The following is a 27,664-nucleotide window of genomic DNA, read 5'->3' on the forward strand; positions in this document are numbered from 1 at the left end:
GAACAAATATATAAATAAATAGATGCACGAATAAATGAACAGACAAATGAATAATAAAAAACTAAATAATAAATAATACACAAATAAACAAATAAATCTTGAATAAATATATACTAAATAAATCTTGAATATATAAATAAATACTAAATAAACAAATAAATATGACATAAATAATACATAAATGAATAGAAATAACTAAATTAATATATAAATGCACAGGTAAATGAATATATATATATATATATATATATATATATATATATATATATATATATATATATATATATATATATATATATATATATGACATTTATATCACACAACAACTTAATGAATAATTCGTTTTCCAATTTTAAGTAAAAAACAATGAGTGTTATTTTGGTTTACATTGGACAATTTCAAATTCAGACTTTAGAAAGCATCCTGGCACTTGACATGCTTCATTTATTTTCGCGGGCCGAATAAAATCATGTGGAGGGCCAGATTTGGCCCCCGGGCCTTGGCTTTGACACCTGTGCTTGAAGTCATGGGTGACATATTTTGTTCTTGCGCATCTTTATCAAACTGAGCCCAGCAGGGAGCAGCACAATGTCCTTGGAATAGCATGAAAAACAAAAATGGCCAAAATGCTTTTATTCTTTCCATTCAAGCGAATGCTGCCATAAAATGGTCGATAATTCGCCAATGATTAGTTTTTGTGACAGTGGCATGTCACCGCCTTAAACGTGCAAAATGTATAGCGTTTTTCCCTTGGGGGGGGGGGGGGGGGTAAGTAGAATTCAATTGATGTGTGGCCTAATGGTGGACTTGTGTGCGGCAGAAAATGGCAATTGAAAGCCATTAGCAAAAGCGCTGCCATTTTCATGCCTTTTGTTAAAGCGATGCCGAGTGGAGAAGCTGGCAAGGCGCCCTGACGTGATTATGTCATTATTTGCAGTTGAAAGGTCGAGCGAGCACCATTTCAACTTCAACTTGAGCCGTGCGGAGGAGGGGGGGGGGGCATGGGTGGGCTTGAAAAATAGCAAGCCAACAAACAGGCTGGATGATAGCAAGACAAAGTGTGCATTTTGATTGATTAAACCCGTAACTCCCGGCGACGTTCTCGTGGCAAGCGAAATCAGGCAATGCTCCGCCCTTTGATTCTTTCATGTCAAGCCATTTTTTAAATATGTCTTTTATTCTTCGTCTTCCAGAAATTATAAATATGTATAACAAGAGCACTTTTTTGTTGCTTTAGTTCAATAGTGTAACTGTCACAAATTCCCAATAACGAATGTCACTTGAGTGAGCGCTGGCGCGTGTGGCTGCCGCTGCTCACCTGCAGAAAAACTTGAGTCCTGTGACTGTAAAGTGACCTTGAGAGTTTTGAAATGTGCTTATGAATGAAATGTATTATTATTATAGTATTATTATTCATCGATCTATTTGTTCATTTATTGAATAATCATTGATCGCAGTCCCACAATGCTTATCATGAAAAGAGTTTCATTCACCTCTACATAGTGCACATTGGCTTGTAGGTTGGGAACCTGCGAAATAAACAATGAGGCAAACGAGCAGGCTAATTGATTAGCCTCCCCCCGCTATTAAATAAATGTCAACACATGTCGGCAGGTCATTTCCTCCAACTCGGAAATTCCTACCTTTCCGGATGAGATCTTCGATTCCCTGATCGAAACCCAGCCGGTGGCATTTCCTCCACAGCCCCATATTGGTGGAGTTATACTGCCTGTTGCACTCGTCGGCGGCGCTCATGGCGAAGAGCTGCCGCCGGTTCCGGGCCGGGAGCAGCTTCTCCTCCCAGCGGGTGGCGGCGGCCCGCAGCGGCAGGCTATTGTTGGGGATGTAGATGAAACCCGGGTCCTTGCGGCGGCTGGAGAAGCTCTGGCAGCGCTCTTTGTAGCGCCTGGCGTCGGTCTCGTACCAGTGGTCGGAGCCCATCGCCACGGCCAACAAGCCCAGCGCGCACAGAGACAGAGCCAGCCCGGCGTACAGCAGCAACTTCCCGGCAGCCATGCTGGCCTCACAGCCGCATCAGCACCGCCACGGACGGACAGCTCCTCTACGCTTTCCACCCTGGTCTCTCGCTCGCTTCTGGTCACCGCGGTTCACATCACTTCTCTGCAGATTGGAAGCCACGATCTTTCTCTGTTTTTTCCCCCCCGTCTTAATGTGAAGAGGGAGGAGGGGTGCAGCGGCAACAAAAAATAAAAAATAGCCCAAAATAAATAATCCTTTAAATCCTGACGTTTTCTCCCAGCAAGCTCCCGGCGTCCTTCTTCTCTCCCGGAGAGGGGACGCTTATCTCATCGGAGCAGGAACGCCACGATCTGCCGAGTGCGTCTGTCTCGTCGACATCACACGAGCGGCCAATTAGAAAATGTCATTAACATCCATTGAGAACAAAGAGGTGCACAAGAATGCAAATGCACAGACCTGATGTGACCGAGTGGAAGCTAAGGGGAGAGAGAGAGAATGTGGAAGGATCAGCCCAGTTGAGTCAGCAAAGCGTGCCTCCCCCCTCCGATGCACGTCCGAAGCTCCGGAACGGGCCCGTACGTCCAGTCCCGACGACCAATCAACACCCATCTGCCTGTTAGCGAAATGCACGGCGTCTCGGAACCATTTTACAACACCGCTTACCATCAAATGCAACCCAATACGTTTTTTTGCCTTTAAATTACTTGATATTGTCAGATAGTCCCCCATCATAATGTAATAAAATAAATTATGAATCAGAAAACAAGTTCAACTAATTGCCATAGAGATACAGTATGTCAGCAATGAACAATGATTCCATAATGTAAATAGAAAGTCACTACTATTGCATTTTCTGCGTAGCTCTATCTCTTGTTTCTATTTATAATTGTATTTTATTTATTGTATTCTATTTGTCATTGTATTTTTATTTATTATACTATATATACTTGTCTCTGACTGTAAAGTGTCCTTGAGTGCTTTGAAAGGCACTTAAAATAAAATGTATTATTACGACTGTAATACTGCAGTACTGCAAAGGCAGTCAATGATGAAAAAAATGTATTCGTGTGTTTCATGATTTTGCGTCTATCACTTGGTTATTTTTTCATATTTTTTTAATTGTTAAACAAAAACAATTAGTAAACTGATGCCACTTTATGTTGTGCTGCACTCTGGTGGCCAAAAAAAATGCTTTTGCTTGTTCGCAAGACTCATTGGAAACTAAAGACGCCATCTCCAATATTGAAATATAGCAAAAAAAATAGGCACATTATAATTAATATAAATTATTATGGTATTGCGTATTTAAAAGTGGTGGATTTTCGCCGCTACATGCTAGCGGTTAGCTAATGGATAACTGTGTGTATTGTATTTGCTCTTTGTCATATAACGCCCTCAAGTGTTCGTTCAAAGGGGAAAAACATTTCAGTTTTGATTTTGAGTGAATTCAAAATCGTAACACGATTCAAAATAAAATGTAATCACCGTTAGGCCACCCAAAATATGTTAAAATAAATGTTTAAAAATACTAGAATGCAGACAACTAACAACCTATGTTGTGTACGTCGTTGAAAGCTGATCGGAACCGTTGTACGACACATGAAACTGTCGGACAGGTTTATAGTGGCGGACTTAATTTTGACACGAAAATACAATAAGATTGTGTTCACTATTATTTCACTATTTTTTACTTGTTTCAATTTTATAACGTATAGTTATTTCCATTTACACTAAAGAACTACAAAAATGTAAAATGAAAGTAAAAATGCGAAAAGAAGTTCATCTTTTACCCGGAAGTTGATACATCTACCCAATCAATGCGCCGGACATACCGGAACACGGAAGTGCCGCTCATGCATTGAAGGTTAGACTCTTAGGAATGTGTTTTTATGTTCCCTTTCGGTATAAAATTAAAAATATTGCTTGTTTCTGATGCTTTGTTTGCTGCTACGAGTCTAGCCGTGGGGTTTTCTTTCTTTTCACGGCCTTGCAATAAAGGTAAGAATGTCGATCTGACTAATTGCGTGTAGATGGCCATTGTTTCCATCCTGAACGTATCATTGTGGCCCTGAATCACACAACAATGCTACTATTTTCGCCAGATATTTTTTACTTTAATGAATTTTATTTAAAATGTCGTATTTGTTTCATGTGTCCATGTCGAATGTATGAATATCTTCTAAATACTGCATATTATTATTCACAATTCCTCTTTACTCCACCTTATTTAGCAATTATGGCCAACATGTCAAACTATGCAGTGCGCATGGCCAGACTGAGTGCTCAAATCTTCGGGGATGTCGTCCACAAAACGGACGGCAAGTCCATGAAGGTGGTCCGCCTTTTCCAGGAGCCTCCCATGGCCAAGAGGAAGGAGGTTTACGACTGGTACCCCCAGCACAGGATCTACTACGCCATGACGCAGAAGCTCAGATTCATGGGCCTCTTCAGGTCTTTTTCATAGGGAACAGTCACCTCCTGCTTAGCTGAGTTTGCATTTCACAGAGAGGTCATTGAGGTCTGAATGTATTTTGATCGTTTGCTTGCAGAGACGAGCATGAAGATTTCAAGGATGAAATGCGCCGCCTGAGGAAGCTGAGAGGAAAAGGTCCACCAAAGAAAGGAGAAGGAAAGAGAGCAAGCAAGAAGAAGTGAGCTACCATGTTGCCGCTGCGTCACTTTGGAACTCAAACTGTGCAAATCGACCTTCCAATACGTTCTTGCTAACATTCACAAGATGAGTGGACTTCGTACCAAGCCACTGTGGATAATAGTCACAAAAAATGATATAAAAGGTTGTTTATAGTCTGTGACTTATTTTCATTGTGTTGCATTTTTGTTAACTCCAGATAGAATATCGCTGAATATTGAAAGTATTAAAGAGGGGGAAAAAATACAAGTGCAACAACATTCCATTGTTTTCTTTGCCACTTGAATGCTAATATTTATTCTAATATTTAGTGCTAATATTTAGTGTTAGTGCAAACTACCCAAGGCTTAGAATGATTTTTGTAAATGTTTGCATTGATGGGTGTGTGTTTTGTGTATATTTGTTGTATTGTTTGCATTATGGCTCAAGAATATGTTGTATTTGTCTTTTGTTTGCATGCAATGTTATGTATGTTGTGCACGCACGTGGCTTATCCGCGTGCCTGCCGTTTGTGTGATGGATTCATTTTCTGTGCATTTATTAGAACAAAAATAGCGTGTTTGTCATTTTAGCACAGGGTGCAACAAAATGGAACAAACACAAAGCCCAAGTGAGGTTTTTTAAGGCAGTGGCGTTATTTATTTTTTGCCGCGGGCCACATTGTAGTTATGGTTTCCTCTCAAGGGCCGTTATGAATTTGGGGAAGCCATTACAATGTTTAATCCCCTCTACATATTACCTATAGAGCGCTCAACAAATTAACGAATAACTAGTTTTGAAATCTGAAGTCAAGAATAATGACTGTTATTCTGGTTTACATCCAAAAATATGACATTTTGGTTAGGATTCATGCAATTTCACAAGTTTGACTTGCTTTCGCGGGCCGAAAAAAAATCATGTGCGCGGCCAGATTTGGCCCCCGGCCCTTAACTTTGACACCTGTGTTTTAAGGGGAACATGATTTGTATTTGAAAAACCAACGCAGAATTAAGGGGGATTGGAATTGTAGTTGTTTGTGTGTGTTTTTCATGTATCACTGTAGAGTGTACTTTATTATTATGATTATTACTACTATTATTATTATTATCATCCATGTTTGCGAGTGTGTGATTGGTTGCAGAGCAGCTCAACATGTCCTTTGTCGCCCTCTGGCGGCCGCGCCGCCGCCATTACGCTTCTCTCTTATTTTCCACTCACTTTCTCCCACTTTAAAATGGCGGCGTTGAGCAGCGCCGAGTCCCCACCGCCCGTCTTTAACGGAGACACCTCGGAACGGCAACCGGGCGGGGAAAGAAGCCTGGAGGAGTTCGGTGCAGCCCTGGAGCCCTCCTGCTCGCCGGGTATCCCCGGAGGTCCGCAAGACGAGGAGGTAAACGCTCATCGGCTACGGTTGCCGATGGTCGCGGCGGGGAAGTGGGAGGGAGGCAAGTGGGCACGGCGAACGGTCCTGCGAGCCAGGCTAATTGGATGGAAATGTTCAGGAAACACCGGCTGTTCCGCTGGATGGCGGTGGCGGGGGGCATGCGACACAAACCGGGGGGAAGCGCGGGGGTGACGGACACAACCGACGCGGAAGGGCTCCCGGGACCTCTCAGCTCGCGTGAGGCGGGAGCATGCTGCAGTTGGACGGGAAGCTTTGAGTCGTAGGGTCGGTGTTTACTCGGGGCCTTGCTCGCCTTCCGGGCGGTTCTCACTGCGGCGCCGCCGACACGGCACGCAAACGCACGCCGCTGTTGACGCAACAAAGACGGGGCAATTAATGGCGCTTTTGCCCATTGGAGGGGGAGAGTGCACGGTGCTACCCGGTGAGACCCACTCGGGGCGGATGGTGGAGGGGATGCTCGCTCGCTCGCTTGAGTCGTGGTTGAACTCCGATGCAGCTGCACGGGTTACTTTGGTACATAAAAGCACCAATAAAAGAAGAAAAAAAACGGTCCCTCAGATCCTTATCCTCCCTTCTCCTCTATGTGCCTTCCGCCCGTCTCACCACGATGGGGTGCAGAGCTTTCAGCCGCTCTGCTCCCAAACTCTGGAATGCACTTCCACCCAACATCCATTCATGGTCTAGTTCTATCAGCTATTTTATTATTTATCATTTTATCTATTGTTTTGTGTATTGTTTGATTGTAAAATTGTATTATTATTATTGTTATAAAACCCACATATACACTCGCCCAATCATATAAATCAACCGTAGTTTTGTTTAAATCTCAAACAAAATATATTTTGTTGAAATTTTTTTCCAGGGCAGCACTGTATATTGAGTTTTTTTTAATTTCCAACTCACATTTGAATAAAAAAACCCTCAATATTTTGGTTTGTTGAAGCCTCTATATAAAGTAGATGTGAATGTGAGTGGTGGTCTATAGCTGGCGGTCTTTTTTGTCACAGGCTGTAGTTTAGTAGTTATAGTTTCTCCTGGGAGTCGGTTTGATGATGCCAGTCCCACCTAAATTTCTGGTGACCAGTCAAAGCCCACCCTGAACATTAAAAAAAAACTGTAGTACATAAAATGCATGTCTTATAAAATAATCATATTAGGCTTAAACTACTCTCTGTACTAAAATGACAATAAAGCTATTGTGGAAATTCCCTCAGTGCAGCTCTGCTTACCTTTTTATTTTATTTTGGCAGCTTACATTCCGGCTATAATTGTCACGTCAGTGGATTTATTGTCAATAAGTAGTTGATGGTGTGCAAATATATTAGGAATAAAATGCTGGTGAAGTAATAATAAGTCCAAAAATACGATCGGCACTTTTGGTTGTCATTCACACGTGGTTCAACTCGCGCTGGAAGGCCTCTCGCCAGCATCTGATGCAGTTCCTGAAAGTGGCGAGAATAAGAGCAATATCAGGAAATAGCTGTCTTTTCGACATCCCATTGAGTCATAGTTCACCCCTCGGCCCTGTTTTTCAGCGTGAAGTAATGACAGGGTTGAGTCCGCAATATTTAATGTACCGTATATTGAATCCCATTGTATGAATTTGTCTATTTATATATCTTTTCATTTATTTATGTATCCATTTATTTGTCCATATATTTATTTATTTGTCTATTTATTTATTTGTCCATTAATGAATGAATTAATTTATTGGATATTTATTAGTTATTTGTTTATTATTTTTGTATGTGCATTTATTTATTTGTATATCAGTTCATTTATTTATTTGCAAATTTATTTATACATTAATGTATTTGTGTCCATTTATTTGTCCGTAGATGTATTTATTTATTTTTCTTTGTATTTATTTGTCCATTTATTTATTTACCCATATATTTATTTGTTAGTTCTGTATTAGTTATTTGTTTATTTTTGTATGTGCATTTGTTTATTTATACACCTGTTCATTTGTTTATTTGTTAACTTATTTATGTATCCATTTATTTGTTTATTTATCCATTTATGTATTTATTTATTTAAGAATTTATTTATCTGTTTATGTATTTACTTTTTATTTACTTACTATTTATTTAGTTATCCATATAATTGTATGTATTAGTTACTATTTATTTACCATTATTGATTTATTTATTTTTAAAAATTAATGATACATATTTATTGAGTTACTATTTATTGATCTGTTTATCCATATATGTTATGTATTTATGTGTACATGTATTTGTTTATTTGTTGGTTTGCTTATTTATTGTATTATTGGTCTGATTATTTTCAATTGGTTGTCAGAGCAAAGCCATCTCATGTAAAAAAAATATTGCTTTGGAGCAATCAGGTGACACCATGCAGCCAAGGAACTATGTTGAAGTCACAGGAGGAGTTTCAAATAACGTTGACGAATAGAATTGTATGTCTGAGTTGGCTCTTACTCACTGTATAATTTTGCTTGAAAACTGTGTGTGTGTGTGTGTGTGTGTGTGTGTGTGTGTGTCTCCCTTTGTCGTTCCCCACCAGATCTGGAACATCAAACAGATGATCAAGTTGACGCAAGAACACTTAGAGGCTCTCCTGGACAAATTTGGAGGAGAACACAATCCTCCGTCCATATATCTTGAGGTGAGACTCAATTTGCTTGTGACTCCACGTCGTCGCTCAAGAATGTCACTGAAGCTCGCCGTCCGTTCGCCGTCTCCTCGCAGGCCTATGAGGAGTACACCAGTAAGCTGGACGCCCTGCAGCAAAGGGAGCAGCAGCTTCTGGAGGCTACGGGCAACGGCACCGACTTATCCTCCTCGCCGACTCTCGTTTCCAATTTCTTGGAGGTCAAAATGGGAGTGTCTGGCGGTGGCGGCGGCGGCGGGGTGGCCGCTCAGCTTTTCCCCTCGGCGCCAAACACCCTGGCCGTCCTCCAGAACCCGGCGGACGCCAACCGGAGCAACCCGCGCTCTCCGCAGAAGCCCATCGTTCGGGTTTTCCTGCCTAATAAACAGAGAACGGTGGTACGTGATTATATTGCATTGAAGCCACGCCCCCCACCCATGTTTGATATTTCCCGTGTTGCGTTCAGGTACCCGCCCGCTGTGGGATGACCGTGCGAGATTCGCTCAAGAAGGCTCTCACGATGCGAGGGCTCATCCCGGAGTGCTGCGGCGTTTACAGGATACAAGACGGGTGAGCACGCATTCCAATTCCTCCATTTGCGCTGATTCTTAAAAATCATAATTCATAATATTTTAATATTTAGAGAAAAGAAGCCGATCGGTTGGGATACGGATATTTCTTGGCTGACGGGGGAAGAGTTACACGTGGAAGTTTTGGAGAATGTGCCGCTCACCACGCACAATTTTGTGAGTACCGCTCATTAAATTGAAGTCATATTAACATCATTTTTGATATTTATTGGACGAGTAGCGATACCGCGCGTCGATATTGGGATACCAGTGATACATCATTAAACAAATAAATACATGAATTAATAGATAAATAGATAAACAAACCGATAAATAAATAACCAAATAAATAAAATACATAAATATAAACAATTATAGACACATATACATACATATGTAAATAAATATAAATAAATAAAGACATATAAATAAATACATATAGATAAATAAATATAGGTAGATAAAATTATTAAATATAGATAGATGAAAATAAACAAATAAGTAAATAAATATAGATTCATAAATAAATATTCATAAAAAATGAATGAATAAATAAATAAATAACTAAATAAATAAAATAGCTAAATCAAAAAATGGATAAATAAATGACCAAAAGAATGAATAAAATGGATAAATATATAAACAAACAGAGAAATAAATGAATGATTGAATGAATGAATTAAATAGATAAATAACTAAATAAATACATAAATAAATAACTAGGTAACTAGTTAGATAAATAGATAAAGAAATTAAAAAAAAACACACAAATGTACACATACATTAATAAACACACAAAATAAATAAATAAATGGTTCACATTTTTCATCCTTGTGTTGAATTCAAATTGTAAATATAATAATAATAATATTACATTTTATTTCAAGCGCCCTTTAAAGCTCTTAAGGACATTACCGTCACAGACAAGCATAGATGCAATAATAAATAAAATACAATTCTAAATAGAAATCAAAAGTATTGGTACTTGGTATCGTCGTCATGGCAATTGTCATATGGACCATCCGTCATATTTGTATTTGTGAAAATATGACTGAGTAAAGCCCCTTTTGGTCTCCAGGTGAGGAAGACCTTCTTCACGTTGGCCTTCTGCGACTTCTGCAGGAAGTTGCTTTTCCAGGGTTTCCGCTGTCAGACGTGCGGCTACAAATTCCACCAACGCTGCAGCACCGAGGTCCCCCTCATGTGCGTCAACTACGACCAGTTGGAGTAAGTCGATCAATGAATCAATGAATCAATGAATCAATGAATCAATGAGTGAATAAAAGGCGTTGAATGATGCTCACAATCTGCGCAGCTTGCTGCTGGTGTCCAAGTTCTTCGAGCATCACCCTTTCACCCAAGACGAAGTCTCCTCCGAGGGGACCACCCCCGTGTCCGAAGTTTGTCCGTCGCTCCCTCCGTCCGACTCCACCGGGTGAGCCCCCCCCCCCCATCAACCCGTTTCTTCCGACTCGGGGCCGTTTCCCCAACATGGCGCCGCTACGCTAACGATAGCCTCGCGGTCTCTCCAGGTCGATATGTCACGCCACGTTGTCGCCGTCCAAGTCCATCCCCATCCCGCCTAGTTTGCGGCCGGCCGAGGAGGATCACCGCAACCAGTTTGGCCAACGGGACCGTTCGTCTTCGGCCCCCAACGTCCATATCAACACCATCGAGCCTGTCAATATCGACGTGAGTCATGGTGGCCTCGCGGGTCAACGTCGAGATGGGGTCGCTCATTCGTCGCCATTTGTTTTTTTCAGGACCTGATCCGAGATCAGGGACTGGTGAGGTCGGATGGAGGTAAGGAACTTTGATCCATTTCGTATCCTCCCTCTCCCCCTCCCTCGCCCTCACCATCCCGCGTGTCTGCGTGCACTGTTGTTTATGTGTGTGTGTGTGTGTGTGTGTGTGTGTTTGAAGACCCTCGAAGCTTTCTAGTCTAGACATGATGCTCATGGACGTCATTTTCCCTTTTAAAAAAAATATTACGATTATTATGATTGTGATTATGATTATTTTTATTTATCCGTGCATTTTTATCATCCTTTTTCCCCAGTGGTGATTTTAACTCCATTGGAAGGATTTCTTTCCAATAAAAATACACATAAAATACAAATAAAATACACATAAAATAAAAATGAAATACAAATGAAATACAAATAAAATACGAATAAAATACGAATAAAATATGAATAAAATATGAATAAAATGCAAATAAAATGCAAATAAAATACAAATAAAATGCAAATACAATAAAATAAAAGTAAAAACATACATAATTAAAAATAAACAAGTTGTGATGTCATAAATTGGCATATAGTAGTAAAATATAATGGATTTATTTAATGTTTTAATTACAAAGAATTTTAAAAATATTTAATGATTGACCCATGGAGCATTTGCTTGAATAAAAAAAATACATTAAAATATTTTTCATGAAATAAAAAAAGACTTAAGATTAAAATACAATAATACATATTTTCTTTACATTAAATCACTGTAATAATGATAAAATAAGAAAAAGTAATTAATTTAATGAATTAAAAGTTGGTCATTTCTCGAATGACACCAAACGATAAAGCTTATTTACTTTATTTTATTGTTTTAAATCTTTGGTTTATACGTTCATATAAAAATAAGAAACGTGTCATCCATTTTAATTACCGTATTTTCTGGAATATAATGAAAGACATATTTTAACATGTTTTCCATGCTTCAGGCGCACCAATCCGGTGCGCACGGTCAACTTTTGAAAACAAAATCTTGTAGTGCAGAAAATACGGTCATTCATATCATAATATTTTACATTTGAATAAAACAAGCTTGACTTTCTGATCACACGCGAGTAGACGTCCGATAGTCTCGGCGGGCACGCAGGGTGAGTGAGTAGCAGTGATGGTCTCTGTCTCTCTTTGCCCTGCAGCCCCCCCGAACCACCCCGCCCGCTGCTTGAGGAAGAACCGAACCCGGACCTCAAGCCCCCTCCTATACTCCTACCCCAATGACATAGTCTTTGATTTTGAGCCCGAGCCCGTGTTCCGAGGTAGTCAGGCCGTTCGTTCTGTGTCTTCTTCTCGTGTGCCATCTTCACTTTGCACTGTCCTCCCATCCACCATCCACCATTACTGTCCCTCAAACCGTCAGTTGTCAATCTTAGGGTAACATCGCCGCCCTATTTTCATATAAAGAATTACATCAGGTAAGTCTGGAATAGCACCACCATTTTTATTATCACCAATTTTTATTTATGTATTTTTATTTATTTTTTAATGGAAATTTTAATCCGGAAAATATGTGCTTTTTATTTATTTTTTTTAATCAAAAATCACTTGGAAAATTATTACAGTGAAAAAGCTATAAAAAAGTATATTGTTCTCTTAATAATTATAAATAATTATTATAAATAATAATTGGAATATTTTTAAAAATGAGCAATTTTTGCTCCTCTTGGGAAATGCACATCATTTTCATCTTTATTATTGTTATTATTTTTTAATTATTATACTATTTTTATTCTATTATTTTTAGATTATATTATTTTTTAATTGTAAATATTTGTTTAATTAAAATTTTGATGCAAATAATTCCAGAAATAAACTTTTCAATTTGTTTATTCAACAAATAAATATATATAATTTCTTAGTTTTAGATTAAACATATTACTGATAGAATATTATTCAATAAATGGCCTGTATTTGTAATATATTTTTATATTTATATTATAAATATATTTTATATTTATATATTACTATACTTTAGATGGAGGACACTGATTTGCTGTGGCGACCCCGTCAAGGGAAAAGCCGAAAGGAAAAGAAGAATTAATTAAATAAATTAGTTATTAAAATGAAGAAAAAATAGATGTTGGATAATTAAAAAAATATGACTTAACATTGCTTTCAAATCATTTTTTAATGTCGCAACGAAGCTCCTCAAATCATCTCGATCCCACAGTTACACCAAAACGCATCTCCCATTCAAGCCCCGCCCCCTTCACGTTTCCACTGCATGTCACTCAAAACATTCCAACTCACCCCCGTCGTTCGAAATGAGTTACCTTTCCACCGACCTTTGACCCCACCAGGGTCCACCACCGGACTGTCGGCCACTCCCCCCGCCTCGCTCCCCGGCTCCCTGACCAACGTCAAGGTTCCCCAGAAATCGCCGTGTCCGCAGAGGGAGCGCAAATCGTCGTCGTCGTCCGAGGACCGCAATAAAATGGTGGGTGCCCGCCGCCACTGCCAACCCCTACACCCCCCCCTCTCCTTCCCCCTCCCCGTTTTACGATGAACGAAATCTCACGCAGAAAACGCTGGGGAGGCGGGACTCCAGTGACGACTGGGAAATCCCCGAGGGTCAAATCACGCTGGGGCAGAGGATAGGCTCCGGCTCCTTTGGGACCGTATTCAAAGGAAAGTGGCACGGTAGGATGATTGATGACGCTATTGCAGCTCTGCTTACCATACGACTTTGAGAAAGAGTTGGAAATAATTTCCAAAATAGCTCATTTATGGGTGCAATCTCATATAAAATAATAATACTAACAACAACAACAACTATAATAATAATAAGAATATAAAATAATAATAATAATAATAATAATAATAGAAAAGAAAAAGAAGAATACTAGTTGTAATAGTAGTTGTAATAGTAGTCATAGTAATAATAGTATTATAAGCATTAATAGCAATATTGTTATTTTTTTCATTTTTATTATTGTTATTATAAAAATACTACTACTAATCATAATAATAGTACTAATAATAGTAGTAATAGTAATAATAGTATTAATAGCAACGATAGTAACAAAAGCAATAATAGCAAGAATAATCATATATTGTATATTATTATTATTATTATAAAACTACTACTACTACTAGTAGTATTAATAATAATCATTTCATAACTTTCATAACTTTCATAACTTTGCTGCTATGAAATGTAAATTTCTCCACTGCGAGACGAATAAAGGCAAATCCAATCCAAAGGCAAATCCAATAATAATAGTAATAGTAGTATTCATAGCAACAATAGGAACAATAGCAATAATAATAATAATAATAATTTATTATTGTTATTATTATTATATAAATACTACTACTACACTACTACTAGAAATGATAGTAATAGTATTGATAGCAAGAATAATAATAATTATATATTATATAATTATATAATATTAGTATTATTTTTATTATAAAAATACTACTCCTCCTAATACTACTACTACTACTATTAATAAAAAAAATAGAAATCATATCTTCATTGTTTATAAAGGTGACGTGGCAGTGAAGATGTTGAACGTCACGGCGCCGACACCCCAACAGCTTCAGGCCTTCAAAAACGAAGTGGGAGTCCTCAGGTAACCCCCCCACCCAAAAAAATTAAATGGCCGCCACCCTGAAGCGTGTCTGTTTTTTCGTACCTCGCAGGAAAACGCGTCACGTCAACATCCTGTTGTTCATGGGCTACACCACCAAGCCCCAACTGGCCATCGTGACGCAATGGTGCGAAGGTTCCAGCCTCTACCACCACCTGCACATCATCGAGACCAAATTTGAAATGATTAAACTCATCGACATCGCTCGGCAGACCGCTCAGGGCATGGAGTAAGCGGCCGCCATCTTGAAAAAGGTTGTCGTAGCAACAAAGGCGTCGTCGTTCTATCCAATAATTCTTTTTTTTGTGTGTGTTTCTTCCTTAGTTACCTGCACGCCAAGTCCATCATCCATCGTGATCTGAAGAGCAACAGTATCTTTTTTGAACTCATTCACAAATTTATTCGGGAATTAAAAATATGACATAGAGATATTCCCCAATTTGTTTGGGTTTTGTTTATAATAATAATAATCAATTTCATTTCAAAACTCTCAAGGTCACTTTACAGTCACTCACCCCGGAAGTAACTCAAATAGTAGCCAGATAGCCAACAGCCAGCCAGACAGCTTACAATCACCTATACAGCTAATAGCTAGCTAGCTAGCTAGCTAATGGATAGCAAATAAATAGTGAATATAGACCTCCAGATAGCCGACAGCCAGACAGCTAACAATCCGCTATACAGTTAATAGCTAGCTAGATAGCTATTGGATAGCAAATAAATAGCGAATGTAGATATCCAGATAGCCAGCAGTCAACTAGACAGCTTAGGTGCCGATAAAGCGCTGGTCATGGCCTTTGTCAATGTTTTTTTCCTTTCCACAAGGGTGCAGCATTTCCCTTTTTCCCCCATGTTAGCGCTTTGTTGTTAAAGCGCTATATAAACCAATAGGTATGCATTGCATTGTATTTCGGACATCTGCCCTCATTTCAAGCTCATATAACTCCAGACCCATATCATTTAGGAATTAACTCTTTTTTTTTTTTCTGATGAAAGAAGAGCGACTGAGGTTTCTAACGCTGTTTATGTCGTTCTTACACTCTAGATTTTGTGAGTCCTGCAATTTGAGTGAGAATGACAAAAACCTGCCAAATGTTGCCAGGTGGCAATCGTAGGCCAAAGAGGGTGAAGATTGTTTCCTTGAACGCGCCCCGCCCAGATATTTTCCTCCATGAGGATCTGACGGTAAAGATCGGTGATTTCGGCCTGGCGACGGTCAAGTCCCGCTGGAGCGGCTCCCACCAGTTTGAACAATTATCCGGCTCCATTTTGTGGATGGTGAGTGAGTGCGATTTGGGAATGGACGTCGCCGTGGTTTGGTTTTGCGTGTGGTGATTAGCGTTGCGTGGCGTGGCGTGTCTTCAGGCGCCGGAGGTGATCCGACTTCAGGACAAGAATCCGTACAGCTTCCAGTCGGACGTTTACGCTTTTGGGATTGTGCTGTATGAACTCATGTCCGGGGCGCTGCCCTACTCCAACATCAACAACAGAGATCAGGCGAGAGCTCGGACGGCTACGCTCACTTTTACTTTTGAAACGCTTTATCTGCTATCAAGAAATAGATAAATACATAGATAGATAGATAGATAGATAGATAGATAGATAGATAGATAGATAGATAGATAGATAGATAGATAGATAGATAGATAGATAGATAGATAGATAGATAGATAGCTAAATAAATATAGGCAAATAGCTAAATATAAACAGCAAATTAAATAACTAAAGAAATATATTTAAATAGCTAAATAAATAAATAGCTATGTAAATAAATACATAAATATACAAACAGCAAAATAGATAAATAGATACATAGCTAAATAGCCAAGTAAATAAATAAAGAAATATAGATACATAGCTAAATACAGAAATAGCTAAATAGATGACTAGCTAAATAAATCAATAAATAGATACATAAATAGATCGATAAAGAAATAAATACATGAATAAATAAATATAAATAGCTAAATAGATGAATAGATAAATAGCTAAATCAATCAATAAAGAGATAAATAAATACATAAATAGATAGATAAAGAAATAAATACATATAGACATAAATGTAGATAAATAGCTAAATAAATAAGTAGCTAACTAGACAAATAAAGAACTAGATAGATATAAATAAATAGTAAACCGCTTTGTCAATAAATTAATTATTATTATTTTTTATTAGTCGATTAATCTCACAATAAATTCATTGATTAATGACAGCTATTGATTTGTGCATTTATTGCTTTTGTTTCTGCCTTTTGCCGTTGCTGGCAGATCATATTCATGGTGGGGCGAGGTTACCTGTCGCCCGACCTCAGCAAGGTGCGCAGCAACTGCCCGAAGGCCATGAAGAGACTCATGGCCGACTGCTTGAAGAAGAAGAGGGAGGAGAGACCACTTTTCCCTCAGGTGGGGGTGCGCGGGTCCTACGACTAATATGATGATTATTACTATTTGAATGAGGAGTGTGAATTTTGTCAGATCTTGGCGTCCATCGAGCTGCTAGCTCGCTCGTTACCCAAAATCCACCGCAGCGCCTCGGAGCCTTCGTTAAACCGAGCCGCCTTTCAGACGGAGGACTTCAGTTTATACGCCTGCGCCTCGCCCAAGACCCCCATCCAGGCGGGGGGCTACGGTACGGTAGACATTTTACTCTTTTCACCATGCGTCACGATGTTTATTCAGATTACTTATTTAGTGGCTAGCTAATCTCACTATCTAGCTAGCTATCTAGCTGCCTACCTTGCTTCATATGTATTTGATATCTATTTGCTTACTAGCTATCTAGCTGGCTACCTAACTAGCTATCTATTTGCTATCTATTATCTAGCTATCTATTAGTTATCCATTAGCCAGATCGCTAACTTTCTATCTATTTGAGTTAGTCCGGGTTGAGTGAACGCTGGCGCATGTGGCTGCCGCTGCTCACCCACAGAAAAAAAAACTGATCCTGTGACTGTAAAGTAACCTTGAGAGTTTTGAAAGGCGGTTAGAAAGGAAATGTATTCTTCTTTTTCTTCTTCTTCTGATTATTATTATGATGTTAATGTCTGATGTTTTTTTTTTTTTCCAACCAGGGGAGTTTTCAGCATTCAAGTAAGTGCTGCGCATCTCACCAGCCCGAACAAAGTCCTCCCGCCGTCCTTGCTGTGGATTAATTCATCACTGGGGGGGTGGAAAAAAAAAATAACTGGAACGTAGTCTTAAACCAACGTGCTGTTTACAAGATGGCCAACTAGCCAAAAGCGACACGTGAACCAAATCACGAAAAAAAAACATCAATCCAGACATCCCCCTAACCCCCCCCCCCCCCCCGCCCAAAAAAAAAAAAAAGAATCACGAATTGGTAAAGCTAACTAAGCACTGCGATATCCATCCCAAAACCATTTGGAGGCGGGGCAAACCCGCCCCGAGAAGATGGGGACGGGAATCCACGCCCAAGTGGGTCCAGCTGCACTTTGGAAGCAGGCCAGCAGGGGGCGACGCTCTGCCGGGCGGCTTGCTAGCTCGCCACATGAGCGCAGAAGCAGGTGGGCTGTGCGGGGGGGAACTGCCACCCCAACTGTGTGACTTGAAAGCTGTATTATTGTTATTATTATTATTTGTTGTTTTTTTTAATATATATAAATAGCTTGAAGTTTGTCATGCTATGACTTTAGCTAGTGCTTGCTAGCGGTTTAAATTTTTTTGGGAGCAAATTTTGCTTTGAGTCAAGCAGCAAAGCTCATTGCCTTTTGTGGTTCACTTCTCAAAATCATTTTGCCGATCGTTTTTGACAGGATGTTGGCACGCAAAAATAGATTAAAAAAATATAGATGTATTTTTTTTGGATGGTAGAAATGTTTATTTTGGGTAAGATTTTTTTTGTGGGTGGTAGAATTTTTTTTGGGGGATTTATTTTTATTTTTTGGTGGGTGGTAGATTTTTTTTAATTTTGGGATCTGATTTTTTTTGTGGGTAGTAGAAACTTTTTTATTTTGGGATTTTTTTTGGGGGGGGTGGTAGAATTTTTTATTTTGGGATATTTTTTTGTCAGTGAGAGATTTTTTTTGGGGGGGATATGTTTTTTGTGGGTGGTAGAAACGTTTTTATTTTGGGATTTTTTTTTGTTGGTGATAGAAACTGTTTTAATTTAGTTAGTAAAGTTATTTTTTATTATTTTTTTTTTTGTTGGTAGGGTGGTAATAGTAACACCTCACCAGTTTTTGCTGCCAAAACATTTTGGGCAAGAAAAACAACTTGTTTGCTAACATATTTTTTTTTAATAGCAATACAAAGTATTTGGATGATAAAAGCGACAACTTTTGGGTTGATCCCATTTTTTTTGTCATTTTTAATGGCAATTGAAGCTAACACGTTTAGGTGGTGCTAATGAAAGCTAAGCAAATGTTTTTTGGGTGGTCCATCAACGCAACGCATCTCATTTTGAGTGATAGAACAAAATATTTTTGGTGGTGATGACATAACTACTTGTTTAGTTTTTTTGTGGGGGGTCGTAGAAGTTGTATCCACATTCCATTTTAAAAGCATTTGCTACGGAAATTGCTGCTTCGGAATATCTTCAGATTTATAAACTTTTTTGGGGGGCGGATTTCAATGCACATTTTGTGCACCTCATTATTTCCGTTCCCCCTTTTATTTTGTTAAGTGGCTTTGAATATTGCACTCTGGCCTGGATTCCACTTCTTAAAAAAAAACGAGCACGACTAAACGCGCTGCGGTGTCACTTGATAAAAAGTCTTTTGTAGTTAAAACGTCTCTTTTGGTCACGTTAACATGAATTCATTCCAGTATGTGTGTTTTTTTTCTTTGTTTTATTTTGGTAGACCAACGGTGTTTATTTGTCATTTACAAGCATATTTACAGCATTATTTTCAAGCTTTTTTTTGGCCAAGTCTGTGACTTCTAGACATTGCACTTTGTAGAAATTAATTCAAGCAAATGAGCGACTTGCCTTTTTGTGTTTGTGTGTGTGAGAGTATTGTTATTATTAATATTAATATTATCATTGTCCAGAATTGACTAAGCACATTGTGATATTGGAAGCCGGGATTTGGCATCACATGTTTGGCATCTGCAGGACCCGATGCGAAAATGTGTCTTATTTTATTATTTTTTTCTGGCTTTATTTTGTAATGTGTATCCAAAAAGTGAAGAGAGCTGAGCTCGCCATTATTTTGTTGTTGTTTCTCGTCGTCGTCGCGCCCTTGAAGTGTTTCACGAAAGATTGTGCTTTGCTTTTTATTTCCTGGCAGCTTAAGAGTTATTTAATTGTCTGTGTTTTGCTTTTTATTTTAAAAAATGCGCAGCGTGGGGCTTTAGAGGTTAAAAATTGGGAATGATAGGTCTAGGTTTTTGAATGAAAGGCATTTATTTACAATGTTTTTTTTTGTTTTTTTTTTTTGGCGGGGGGATAGCAAAGATATGTATTTTTTTTTGGACAGTCTTTGCTACCGAAGAGCATTTGGGCCAGGTTGAAATATATGTTTTTTAGAGATGGGATATTATACTGAGAAAAAAAAAGTCGCACATTAGTGAGTTTCAAATGTGCAAATTTGCTAGATTTAAAGTCACAAATTTGCTCGATTTAAAGTCGCAAATTTGCTAGATTTAAAGTCGCAAATTTGCTAGATTCAAACTTGCAAATTTGCTAGATTTCAACCTGGCCCTAATGCTCTTCCATACTTTGCACAACTTTGGGTTATGCTAATTGCTAATCTCATAAATGGTATAACATCCCAAAATAGCTAGCCACCGTAAAAAAAAACACATCATTTTTTAAAAATTTCTGCACATTTTTTTTTTACAAAATTACATGATTTGACCCCCCCCCCCCCCCCCCCCCCCCCAAAAAAAAAAAAAATCACAAAGTACATGCTTTTTGTTTCGTGGACGTTTATGCTCTGTTGTTTGCTTTAAAAACGCCAATAGCTTTTGCAAAAGTGTCCGATACGCTTCCGGAAGGTTTCAAATGATTCTTATTTTGCTTTTAAGTTTGAAATGTATTCGCTATTTTCAAAAGCGGTGACTGAAAAATGTGGATTTGTTGTCTTGACATATCACTGTTGCATTCCATGTCTTTTCCCCATTCCAAAAAAAACGTCAATTTTCGAGATAACTGCGCCTCCAAATAACTTAAAAGTGACCTGCGTCTACTTTTTTTATGTTCCTTACTATCCCCCCTTTGTCTTTGCTGCCTGCACATTAAAAAAACGAAAGAAAACACCACCTGGTTCTTTTTAACCAAACTATCATGTCTGTAAAACTATTTTTTTTGTTCGTTTCATTCTGTCCATCTGTAAATAGTGTACAAAGAAAACAAAATTCTGACCATTTGCTCAGAAAAAAAAGCATGGGAGATCTTACACATTTTGAAAATGGCACGTTGGGACGTTTTCAAAATTGTAGCGTGTACAAGAAGAGGGAGAAAAAAAAGAAATAGTTAAGGCTGTATCATAAGGAGAAAGAGCTTCATTGTATTTGTTGTGAATATGAAGAACTGATATATTAAAGAAATGCATGAAAATTCAACAGTGGCGTTGTATTGTTGTTTGTTGTCCGCAAGGCGGCGACATTGTCTTTGTTTTAGGCAACGGGTGTCAAACGCGTGTTTTTTTTTTTTACCGTTCGAGCGAAGATTTTATTTTTTTGTCAAATGTGATAACTTGCGTCATTTAGTTACATTTTTAAAATGCTGTTTTTTATGTAATGTACTTTTTTTTCATTATCATTTTGAAACAATGTTGTTCGTTTGTCAACTGATTTCCGGGTTTGCCTCGTTTTTCACAATAAGTCGACATGGCGGTGTTAGAATGCTTTTGTTACATTGCGACGTTGCTTTCGGCCGACTCAAGTGTTTTACTTTGTCAATGAAAACCTCACGTGTTACTTCCTCCTTCCCACAAGGGGGCGCTACGCCATCTTCATGCAACGTGTGAGGAAGTCCCGAAGCAGAAATTTTAACTTAAGTCACTTGGAACAACGTCGTTGTCATTTTAGCTGCCCGTCATGATCAAATATTAAGTTTTGCATTTTTTTTATTTATTCTTTTTCCCTTTTCCCTCCGCGTTTGAGTCATTGTGGAGTCATCGGCGTCGCAGGTGTTGATAACGTTCCATTTGCACGTTTGACGAGCGAAGCAGGTGAGTCGCACATTCAAATTAACTTCTCAATAAGAATATTCTTTGGATTTTAGGTCATATTAATATATATGTAAAAATACTTAACATTGTATGCTTAAACCGAAGTGGGAGAGATAAAGAGATAGAAGACGTGATAGTTTTGTAAAGCACAAACTAGGCGTAGTTGTGCAAATATAACATGCTGTGATTGGTCGCTCTCGAGAAAGTAGGCGGGCTATACAATTTAAAGTAATTTGATTGGTTGTCAGTGGGAAATGGAACTTGACGCTGTATTGTAATTCTATTTTTAATATTTTAATTTAAAAATGACAGGTTTGAAGAAATGTAAAGATAAAAAAAGCTGTTTTGAATGCACTTTTTTTCCGAGTGACCAGATATAAAAAATGATGGGTCTAAAATAGCCTAGAGGTGCATATTCTGATTTTTATTGCATAATAGGATGTTTGTATGTGTGTGTATGTGCAATCAAAATCGAACCTTGGGACAGTCTCAAAAATGGTGTTAAATCATTTGTCAGCTATGTGATTTAAATGGCATGCACATTGTCATGTTGATGAGTGAAGATAAGCAACTTTTAGACCCCTCCAGCACACGCCCTCCTTCTTCCTTCATTGAGCATCTTCACTCGTTTTCTCCCACCTCCTCTTGATGCGCCAACGTGTTCTCATCAGAAATTCGGCTCACGGCGCCCGTCTCGCTGCCCCTCATGTGGTTGCCTCTCCTGAGTGATTAATTGTCTTCCAGGGCTTCTCCGAATGCTCCCAAAGTCTTCCATCGACTTGCCCGCCCCTACTGACAATGAGATGAGAGGAAAGTTCCGTCGTTGGAAATCACATTTGAATAGAATCCATCATAAATTGGCGGAGACGCCAAATGTACTCGTGGTGGACTTACGGTGAGTCGAAGTAAAGATTTTTTTTTTGCTGTGTAGAAAAAGCAAACTAGCTCCAATGTTGTCAGTAAAAAGATAAAATAAATAAAATAAACCAAAGAATTCAAATAAAATAAAACAATAAATAAAAATAAAATAAAATAAATTGAAATCTAAAACTAAAATAAAAACTAAACTAAAATAAAAATAAAATCAAAGTGAGAATGAAAAATAAATAAATAAAATCATTAAAATAAAATAAAAACTAAACTAAAATAAAATAAAATCTAAACTAAAAATAAAAATACATACAATAAATAAAATCACGAAAATAAAATAAAAATTAAAACTAAACCAGACAAAAAATAAAAATAAAAATACAAAAATAAAAGTGAAAATGAAAATGAAAAAGAATACAATAAATAGATTGACTAAAATAAAATAAAAACTAAACCAAACAAAAACTAACAAAAAATAAAAATGAAAATAAATAAATAAAATCATTAAAATGAAATAAAAAATACAATAAAATAAAAACTAACTTAAAATAAAATAAATAAAATCATTAAAATAAAATAAAATATAAAAAAACAATTCCATCCACTAGGTATAATCCTGAGTTATATTGAACCCAAAAGAACTATGTTGCAATAAGAGGAGGAACTTCACTGAATCCTCGCCTTTTCTCATAATTTAATAACGACTTTTGCTACCATCGTGTGGCGCACACAGGCAACCCCCCCAAAAAAAAAGAAATGAATGAAAAATAAAATTAATTTGCAACAGTGGCTTAAGTACCAGCCAGTGAGGGAGAGTTGGAGGGGGGAAGGCTAAAATGAAGTTTCGCTACATTTATCCTGCTCGCACAACATTTAATGCAGTTTAGAACAGGACAAAAAGACTCCCAGGGTGTCCGTGAAAAAGTTCCCAAAGTTTCCAAATTGGTTTAACAAGAGTTGCGCAATCTACGACTGTATATCTTCTTTGCTGAAATGGAGAGAGGACCCACAAAATTGACCAATAAATAATAAATATACACATTTTATTGTATTTTTTCTAGAAGGTGGTTAGGGAATGTGATATAATTGCAGAGGTAAGTGAAGGGGGTGCATGTTGAGATGTTGCCATCACAAAACACAAACAATAAAAATCACTCTGTCTCTTTTTGATTGACATCTTGTCATCAGGGTATGATGGATCCATCCAACCCCCCCCCACCCTTCCCCCGGCGAGCCTCCGTTAAGTCAAACTTCAAGCTTGTAAAATATAAAAAGTGGTGTGATGACGAACAGTCCACACAAAAGAAAAATGTCCTCCCTTTTCGCTTGTCACAACAAACGGAGCGTTAAATGACAACCGACGCCATTTAAATGCGTTCGGGCAGTAAATCCAATATTTCTTTTCCAACCTCAGGAAAATATTGCACCTCAGCGTTTCCTCCACATTGTTATTTTTATTTATTTATTTATTTGGCCAATGGATGCGCTAGTCTGTAAATCGCATTGGCCACAAAATGGCAGCGGCAGACAGTACAATTGATGTGGCTATTTATCTCAGTTTTTTCGGTCAAACAAGACATCATTAAGGGAGAATCTTTAAGCTGCGGATTGGGGAAAGTATCCGCTATTTGTTTTTGTGTCGTTATGGCCTTCACTTCTGCTAGCCGTTGTGTTTTTGGATGATGTTCGTATCGATTATGGTGAAACAAACCCTGCGATTGAAAAATACCGCCTTTACTGTTCAATATTATTGCAAAACATGTATTTAAAAATTAATCGTAAGATTGTACAATGGTGTATGTTGATATTTTTCTTGTAGAAACAATGCAAAAAAATTGGGATGTTCACTGGGAGACATGAGAACGGATTAATTACCTTTCCATTCATTTCAATGTAAAAGGTTGTTTTGAGATTTTAGTAGGGAACTTTTCTATTTAACTTGCTCCAATTAATTTTATGACATGTTGCATTCGTTTTACTGACGGAATTAATTTTCATGGAATGATTAAAAGGGAAACGTGTGGGCTGTTTGTAAATAAATAAATAAATAAATAAATACATTAAATAAGAAGAAAGAATAAAAATAAGCAAATACACAAATACATGAATACACAAATGAATGAATAAATACATACAGAAATGTATAAATAAATAAACTAAACAAATACACAAATAAATAAATGAATACACAAATAAATAAAAAATTATTACACAAAATAAATAAATACACAAATGAATGAATAAATAAATGCACATATAATTAAATAAATACACAAATAAACAAATACCCAAATGAATGAAGAAATAAATACATAAATAAATAAATAACAAAAAATCATGAATCAATATTAAAAATACTCAGGAATACATACATAAACATACATAAATAAATAAATACATAAATACACAAAGAATTACATGAATAAATAAAAATGATGAATCAATATTAAAAAAATACTAAGAAATACATACATAAACATACATATATGCATAAATAAATACACAAATTACATAAATAATGACCTAAATACATGTATGTATATAATTTTTTCTGCTCTTGTATTATCTTTTAATACAACAGCTATTTTAAATGTAGACATACACTGAAAAAAAACATGTATTTGATGCTGCTCTCATGGGAATATGGACGTGTGGTGAAAACACAGTTCTTGGAAAATGTTTTGTATTGTTAGTTAAGGGACCTTGAGGGACAATTTAGGCACTATTTCTTCTCTTTGTTGTCCCGTATTGATGTGGCGGGTGCGGGGGGACATCAGCTCTGGCATTGATATATCGTTTGGTCCTCGTTCATTAAAGCGGCCCTGACAGGTAAATTCCCCGGAGGAGATGTTCGATTAAGAAGCTAAGGAAGAGAGGACAGTCGCTTGACGTTCACGACACTTTCAACCGCTTGCCGTGCCACACGGTTGTCCTCGCAAGGGCGATTGGTGGCTATTGATGCGTATTAAAATGGCTTTCCAAGTCAAAAATATCTCCCATTTTTACCCATTAAATTGTATGATATATTCTCTTCCCTCTGTCACATTCTTATTTTATGTATTTATTTACTTAAGATATTGTGTGGGTGGACGTCTGCCATGCCCAGCTCATCGCCCCGAGGCTTCAAAATAGGTTGTGATTGACGGAAGTCACTGCAATTTACATCAACAAGTTTCCTGAACCATATGTGACTTTTGTGCCCACAGGATTCTGGATTCTTGCCCCCCCCCTCCCTCCCTAAGTTGCACCTGCATCAAAGGACCCAATTGGGTGTTCTTTCCACTCTTCCGAAAATGTGGAAGTGAGCTGCGATTTCATCCGTTGCTGGTGAGTTCTGTAAGATGTTTATTTGTTTTTTTGTTTTTTTTTTTTTTTGTGTGTGTGTGTGTGTGTGTGTGTGTGGTGGGGTAAATAAATAAATACATTTAAGTAAACAAATACATTTAAATAAAGGGATAACATTGAGAATATTTTGGTTCAATTTTTTTTTGGAGTATTTTTTATTAATACATAACATTAAAAAGGAGATAAAAAATGTATTGCAATCGCAAACCTATGCAGGCAACTTTATTACATTTTTTGCCCCCACCACAAACAGGGAACTTGCTAACTCTTTGCCCCCACTAGCTTGGCATAGCCGTTAGCACGCAACTAAAACCAAAGCAGTTTTGCCACAGAATCTGTTCGCCGTGATTTTATTTTATTTTTAAATATATATGTATATGTTATGTTTCTATTTAATAGCCTTGAGCAAGTCAGTCAATCACCAAACTCATCTTGCGCTGCTTAAAAGTTCATCTACTCACAATCGGCCAAATGAATGGCATGTCCACGCCCATGCAAATTTCCTCCACCCATCCATCCAGCGCTTCCCCTTTTTCAGAAATCAATCTAGCCATTTGTTCTCACACACACACACACACACACACACACACACACACACACACACACACACACACACACACACACACACACACACACACACACACACTTTTTTTTCATCACGACGTGCCTTTTTGCATCCTTAATCAACTTCCACTGTCGGCTGTCCAAAGCCGTATTGATCTTGGGAAAAAACTGGGGGGCTCGTATTCAGCGGAGATTTCAGAGGCAGATCCTTCCATACATCAAGCAGACAGACCAAGCACTTTATTCTCCCCCCCCGATTTTGTGCCTTTGCCAATTTATCCACTGTTTTTTGGAGACAGCTGTTTAAGAGACAGGTAAAAGGGGGACGGCTCGTGAATCTTCATCTAATGAAATGCAAGAAAGTAGCAAAGTTGAGGAAGGCATCAGTTGATCTGGCCTGCCAATACTTGTGAATAATGAGCTCCAAGGTCAACAGTCTTCTTCTTCTTCCTCTTCTGCCTATTATTATGATGATGATGATCATTGTTATTATTATTATTATTATTATTATTATTATTATTATTATTATTTTGTGAGGTGATGAAAGCAATTTTGACGCCATACAGGAATACGCCATTAAGGCATAAGGCATTTTTCAAGAAATGTCCCAATCTTCCCTCCATGACGCTCCCACTAGATAAGTTTGCCTTCTTGACTGAGCGCGTTTTATTTTCACTTCACACATTCATACCTTAATCAAAATGGCGGGGGCGGAGGAAAAAAAAATAAAAATCAACATGTTTGCGGCGGTTGATTTAAAAAGCAAACGGCGTCGGGATCTGCAGTGTGAAATGACTTTGACCTGTAATTATACCGTGTGGATATTCCCCCTTGGGCAACGTCCGTATTTCTTCGGCTGCCATCATACACGCTAATTGCGCCGTCAATAATAGCGCCGGCGTCCATGTCATCAATTGACTCGCTTCTTCTCAGAGAGCTTCGTTCCGGGAGTCTGGCTGTAATTGTTTTCTTTTTTTTTTCCACCAGGAGTGAATCGGTAGCAAGATAACAAGCCTTTTTCCATGCAAAATGTCCATTTGAGACAATAGTCTGTTCCTGTTCCATTGGCGACCATTCATCTCACTTTTGAACGATTTTTCATCTGGAACAGGTTCAGCTTGTTGAGCCGCTGTCACTCAAAGCATTCGGGATACATTCGCAGTTGGC

General features: G+C 37.9%; 4 protein-coding genes across 6 annotated transcripts in view; 3 read left to right on the forward strand and 1 right to left on the reverse strand.

Moving 5' to 3' along the window:
• tmem178bb (transmembrane protein 178Bb) overlaps window positions 1–2,771 on the reverse strand; it is a 39,198-nt gene extending 36,427 nt beyond the window's left edge. The window contains exon 1 of the mRNA XM_088989210.1: window positions 1,644–2,771. Coding sequence (XP_088845336.1) covers window positions 1,644–2,016 — 373 coding nt within the window. The 5' untranslated portion in view covers window positions 2,017–2,771. The remainder of the gene's footprint in view (window positions 1–1,643) is intronic.
• Window positions 2,772–3,817: 1,046 nt separating this feature from the next.
• On the forward strand, window positions 3,818–4,889 carry mrps33 (mitochondrial ribosomal protein S33). Its single transcript, XM_088988808.1, has 3 exons — window positions 3,818–3,978; window positions 4,212–4,431; window positions 4,530–4,889. The coding sequence occupies exons 1-3, from the start codon at window positions 3,870–3,872 to the stop codon at window positions 4,633–4,635; spliced, it is 435 nt and encodes a 144-aa protein (XP_088844934.1). The 5' UTR covers window positions 3,818–3,869; the 3' UTR covers window positions 4,636–4,889.
• An 834-nt stretch (window positions 4,890–5,723) lies between these two features.
• Window positions 5,724–20,413, forward strand: braf (B-Raf proto-oncogene, serine/threonine kinase). Of its 2 annotated transcripts, XM_088988805.1 has the most exons (20): window positions 5,724–5,999; window positions 8,544–8,645; window positions 8,729–9,028; window positions 9,097–9,200; window positions 9,274–9,376; window positions 10,278–10,426; window positions 10,515–10,634; window positions 10,732–10,891; window positions 10,963–11,002; window positions 12,126–12,245; window positions 13,287–13,423; window positions 13,509–13,626; window positions 14,480–14,564; window positions 14,635–14,811; window positions 14,907–14,953; window positions 15,742–15,860; window positions 15,948–16,079; window positions 16,851–16,985; window positions 17,058–17,211; window positions 17,654–20,413. In XM_088988805.1, exons 1-20 carry the CDS (start codon window positions 5,844–5,846, stop codon window positions 17,674–17,676), a joined length of 2,481 nt encoding a protein of 826 aa, XP_088844931.1. In that variant the 5' UTR covers window positions 5,724–5,843; the 3' UTR covers window positions 17,677–20,413. The 2 variants fall into 2 exon arrangements, with proteins under 2 accessions (XP_088844931.1, XP_088844932.1); XM_088988806.1 differs by lacking the exon at window positions 12,126–12,245.
• A 1,125-nt stretch (window positions 20,414–21,538) lies between these two features.
• The window catches only part of LOC148881548 (xylosyl- and glucuronyltransferase LARGE1), an 81,925-nt gene continuing 75,799 nt past the window's right edge, over window positions 21,539–27,664 (forward strand). Inside the window, exons 1-3 of one of the 2 annotated variants that reach the window (XM_088989030.1) lie at window positions 21,539–21,718; window positions 22,463–22,613; window positions 25,795–25,915. The gene's annotated coding sequence lies outside the window, so the exon portion shown is untranslated. Of the gene's footprint in view, window positions 21,719–22,358; window positions 22,614–25,794; window positions 25,916–27,664 lie in introns of those variants that run through there. The other variant, XM_088989032.1, reaches the window with a different exon arrangement.

The sequence above is a fragment of the Hippocampus bargibanti genome, linkage group LG22, assembly GCF_051943395.1.
Source record: "Hippocampus bargibanti isolate YZ-2025 linkage group LG22, ASM5194339v1, whole genome shotgun sequence".
NCBI classification, from domain to species: domain Eukaryota; kingdom Metazoa; phylum Chordata; class Actinopteri; order Syngnathiformes; family Syngnathidae; genus Hippocampus; species Hippocampus bargibanti.

Bases quoted from the DNA above. Each gene is read 5' to 3' on its own strand.
- mrps33 (XM_088988808.1), top strand. From the start codon at position 3,870: ATGTTCCCTTTCGGTATAAAATTAAAAATATTGCTTGTTTCTGATGCT. The intron at 3,979-4,211 runs GTAAGAATGTCG...CACCTTATTTAG, and splicing joins TTCACGGCCTTGCAATAAAG to CAATTATGGCCAACATGTCA. The intron at 4,432-4,529 runs GTCTTTTTCATA...GTTTGCTTGCAG, and splicing joins AGATTCATGGGCCTCTTCAG to AGACGAGCATGAAGATTTCA.
- braf (XM_088988805.1), top strand. From the start codon at position 5,844: ATGGCGGCGTTGAGCAGCGCCGAGTCCCCACCGCCCGTCTTTAACGGA. The intron at 14,812-14,906 runs GTAAGCGGCCGC...TTTCTTCCTTAG, and splicing joins CAGACCGCTCAGGGCATGGA to TTACCTGCACGCCAAGTCCA. The intron at 15,861-15,947 runs GTGAGTGAGTGC...GCGTGTCTTCAG, and splicing joins CCGGCTCCATTTTGTGGATG to GCGCCGGAGGTGATCCGACT.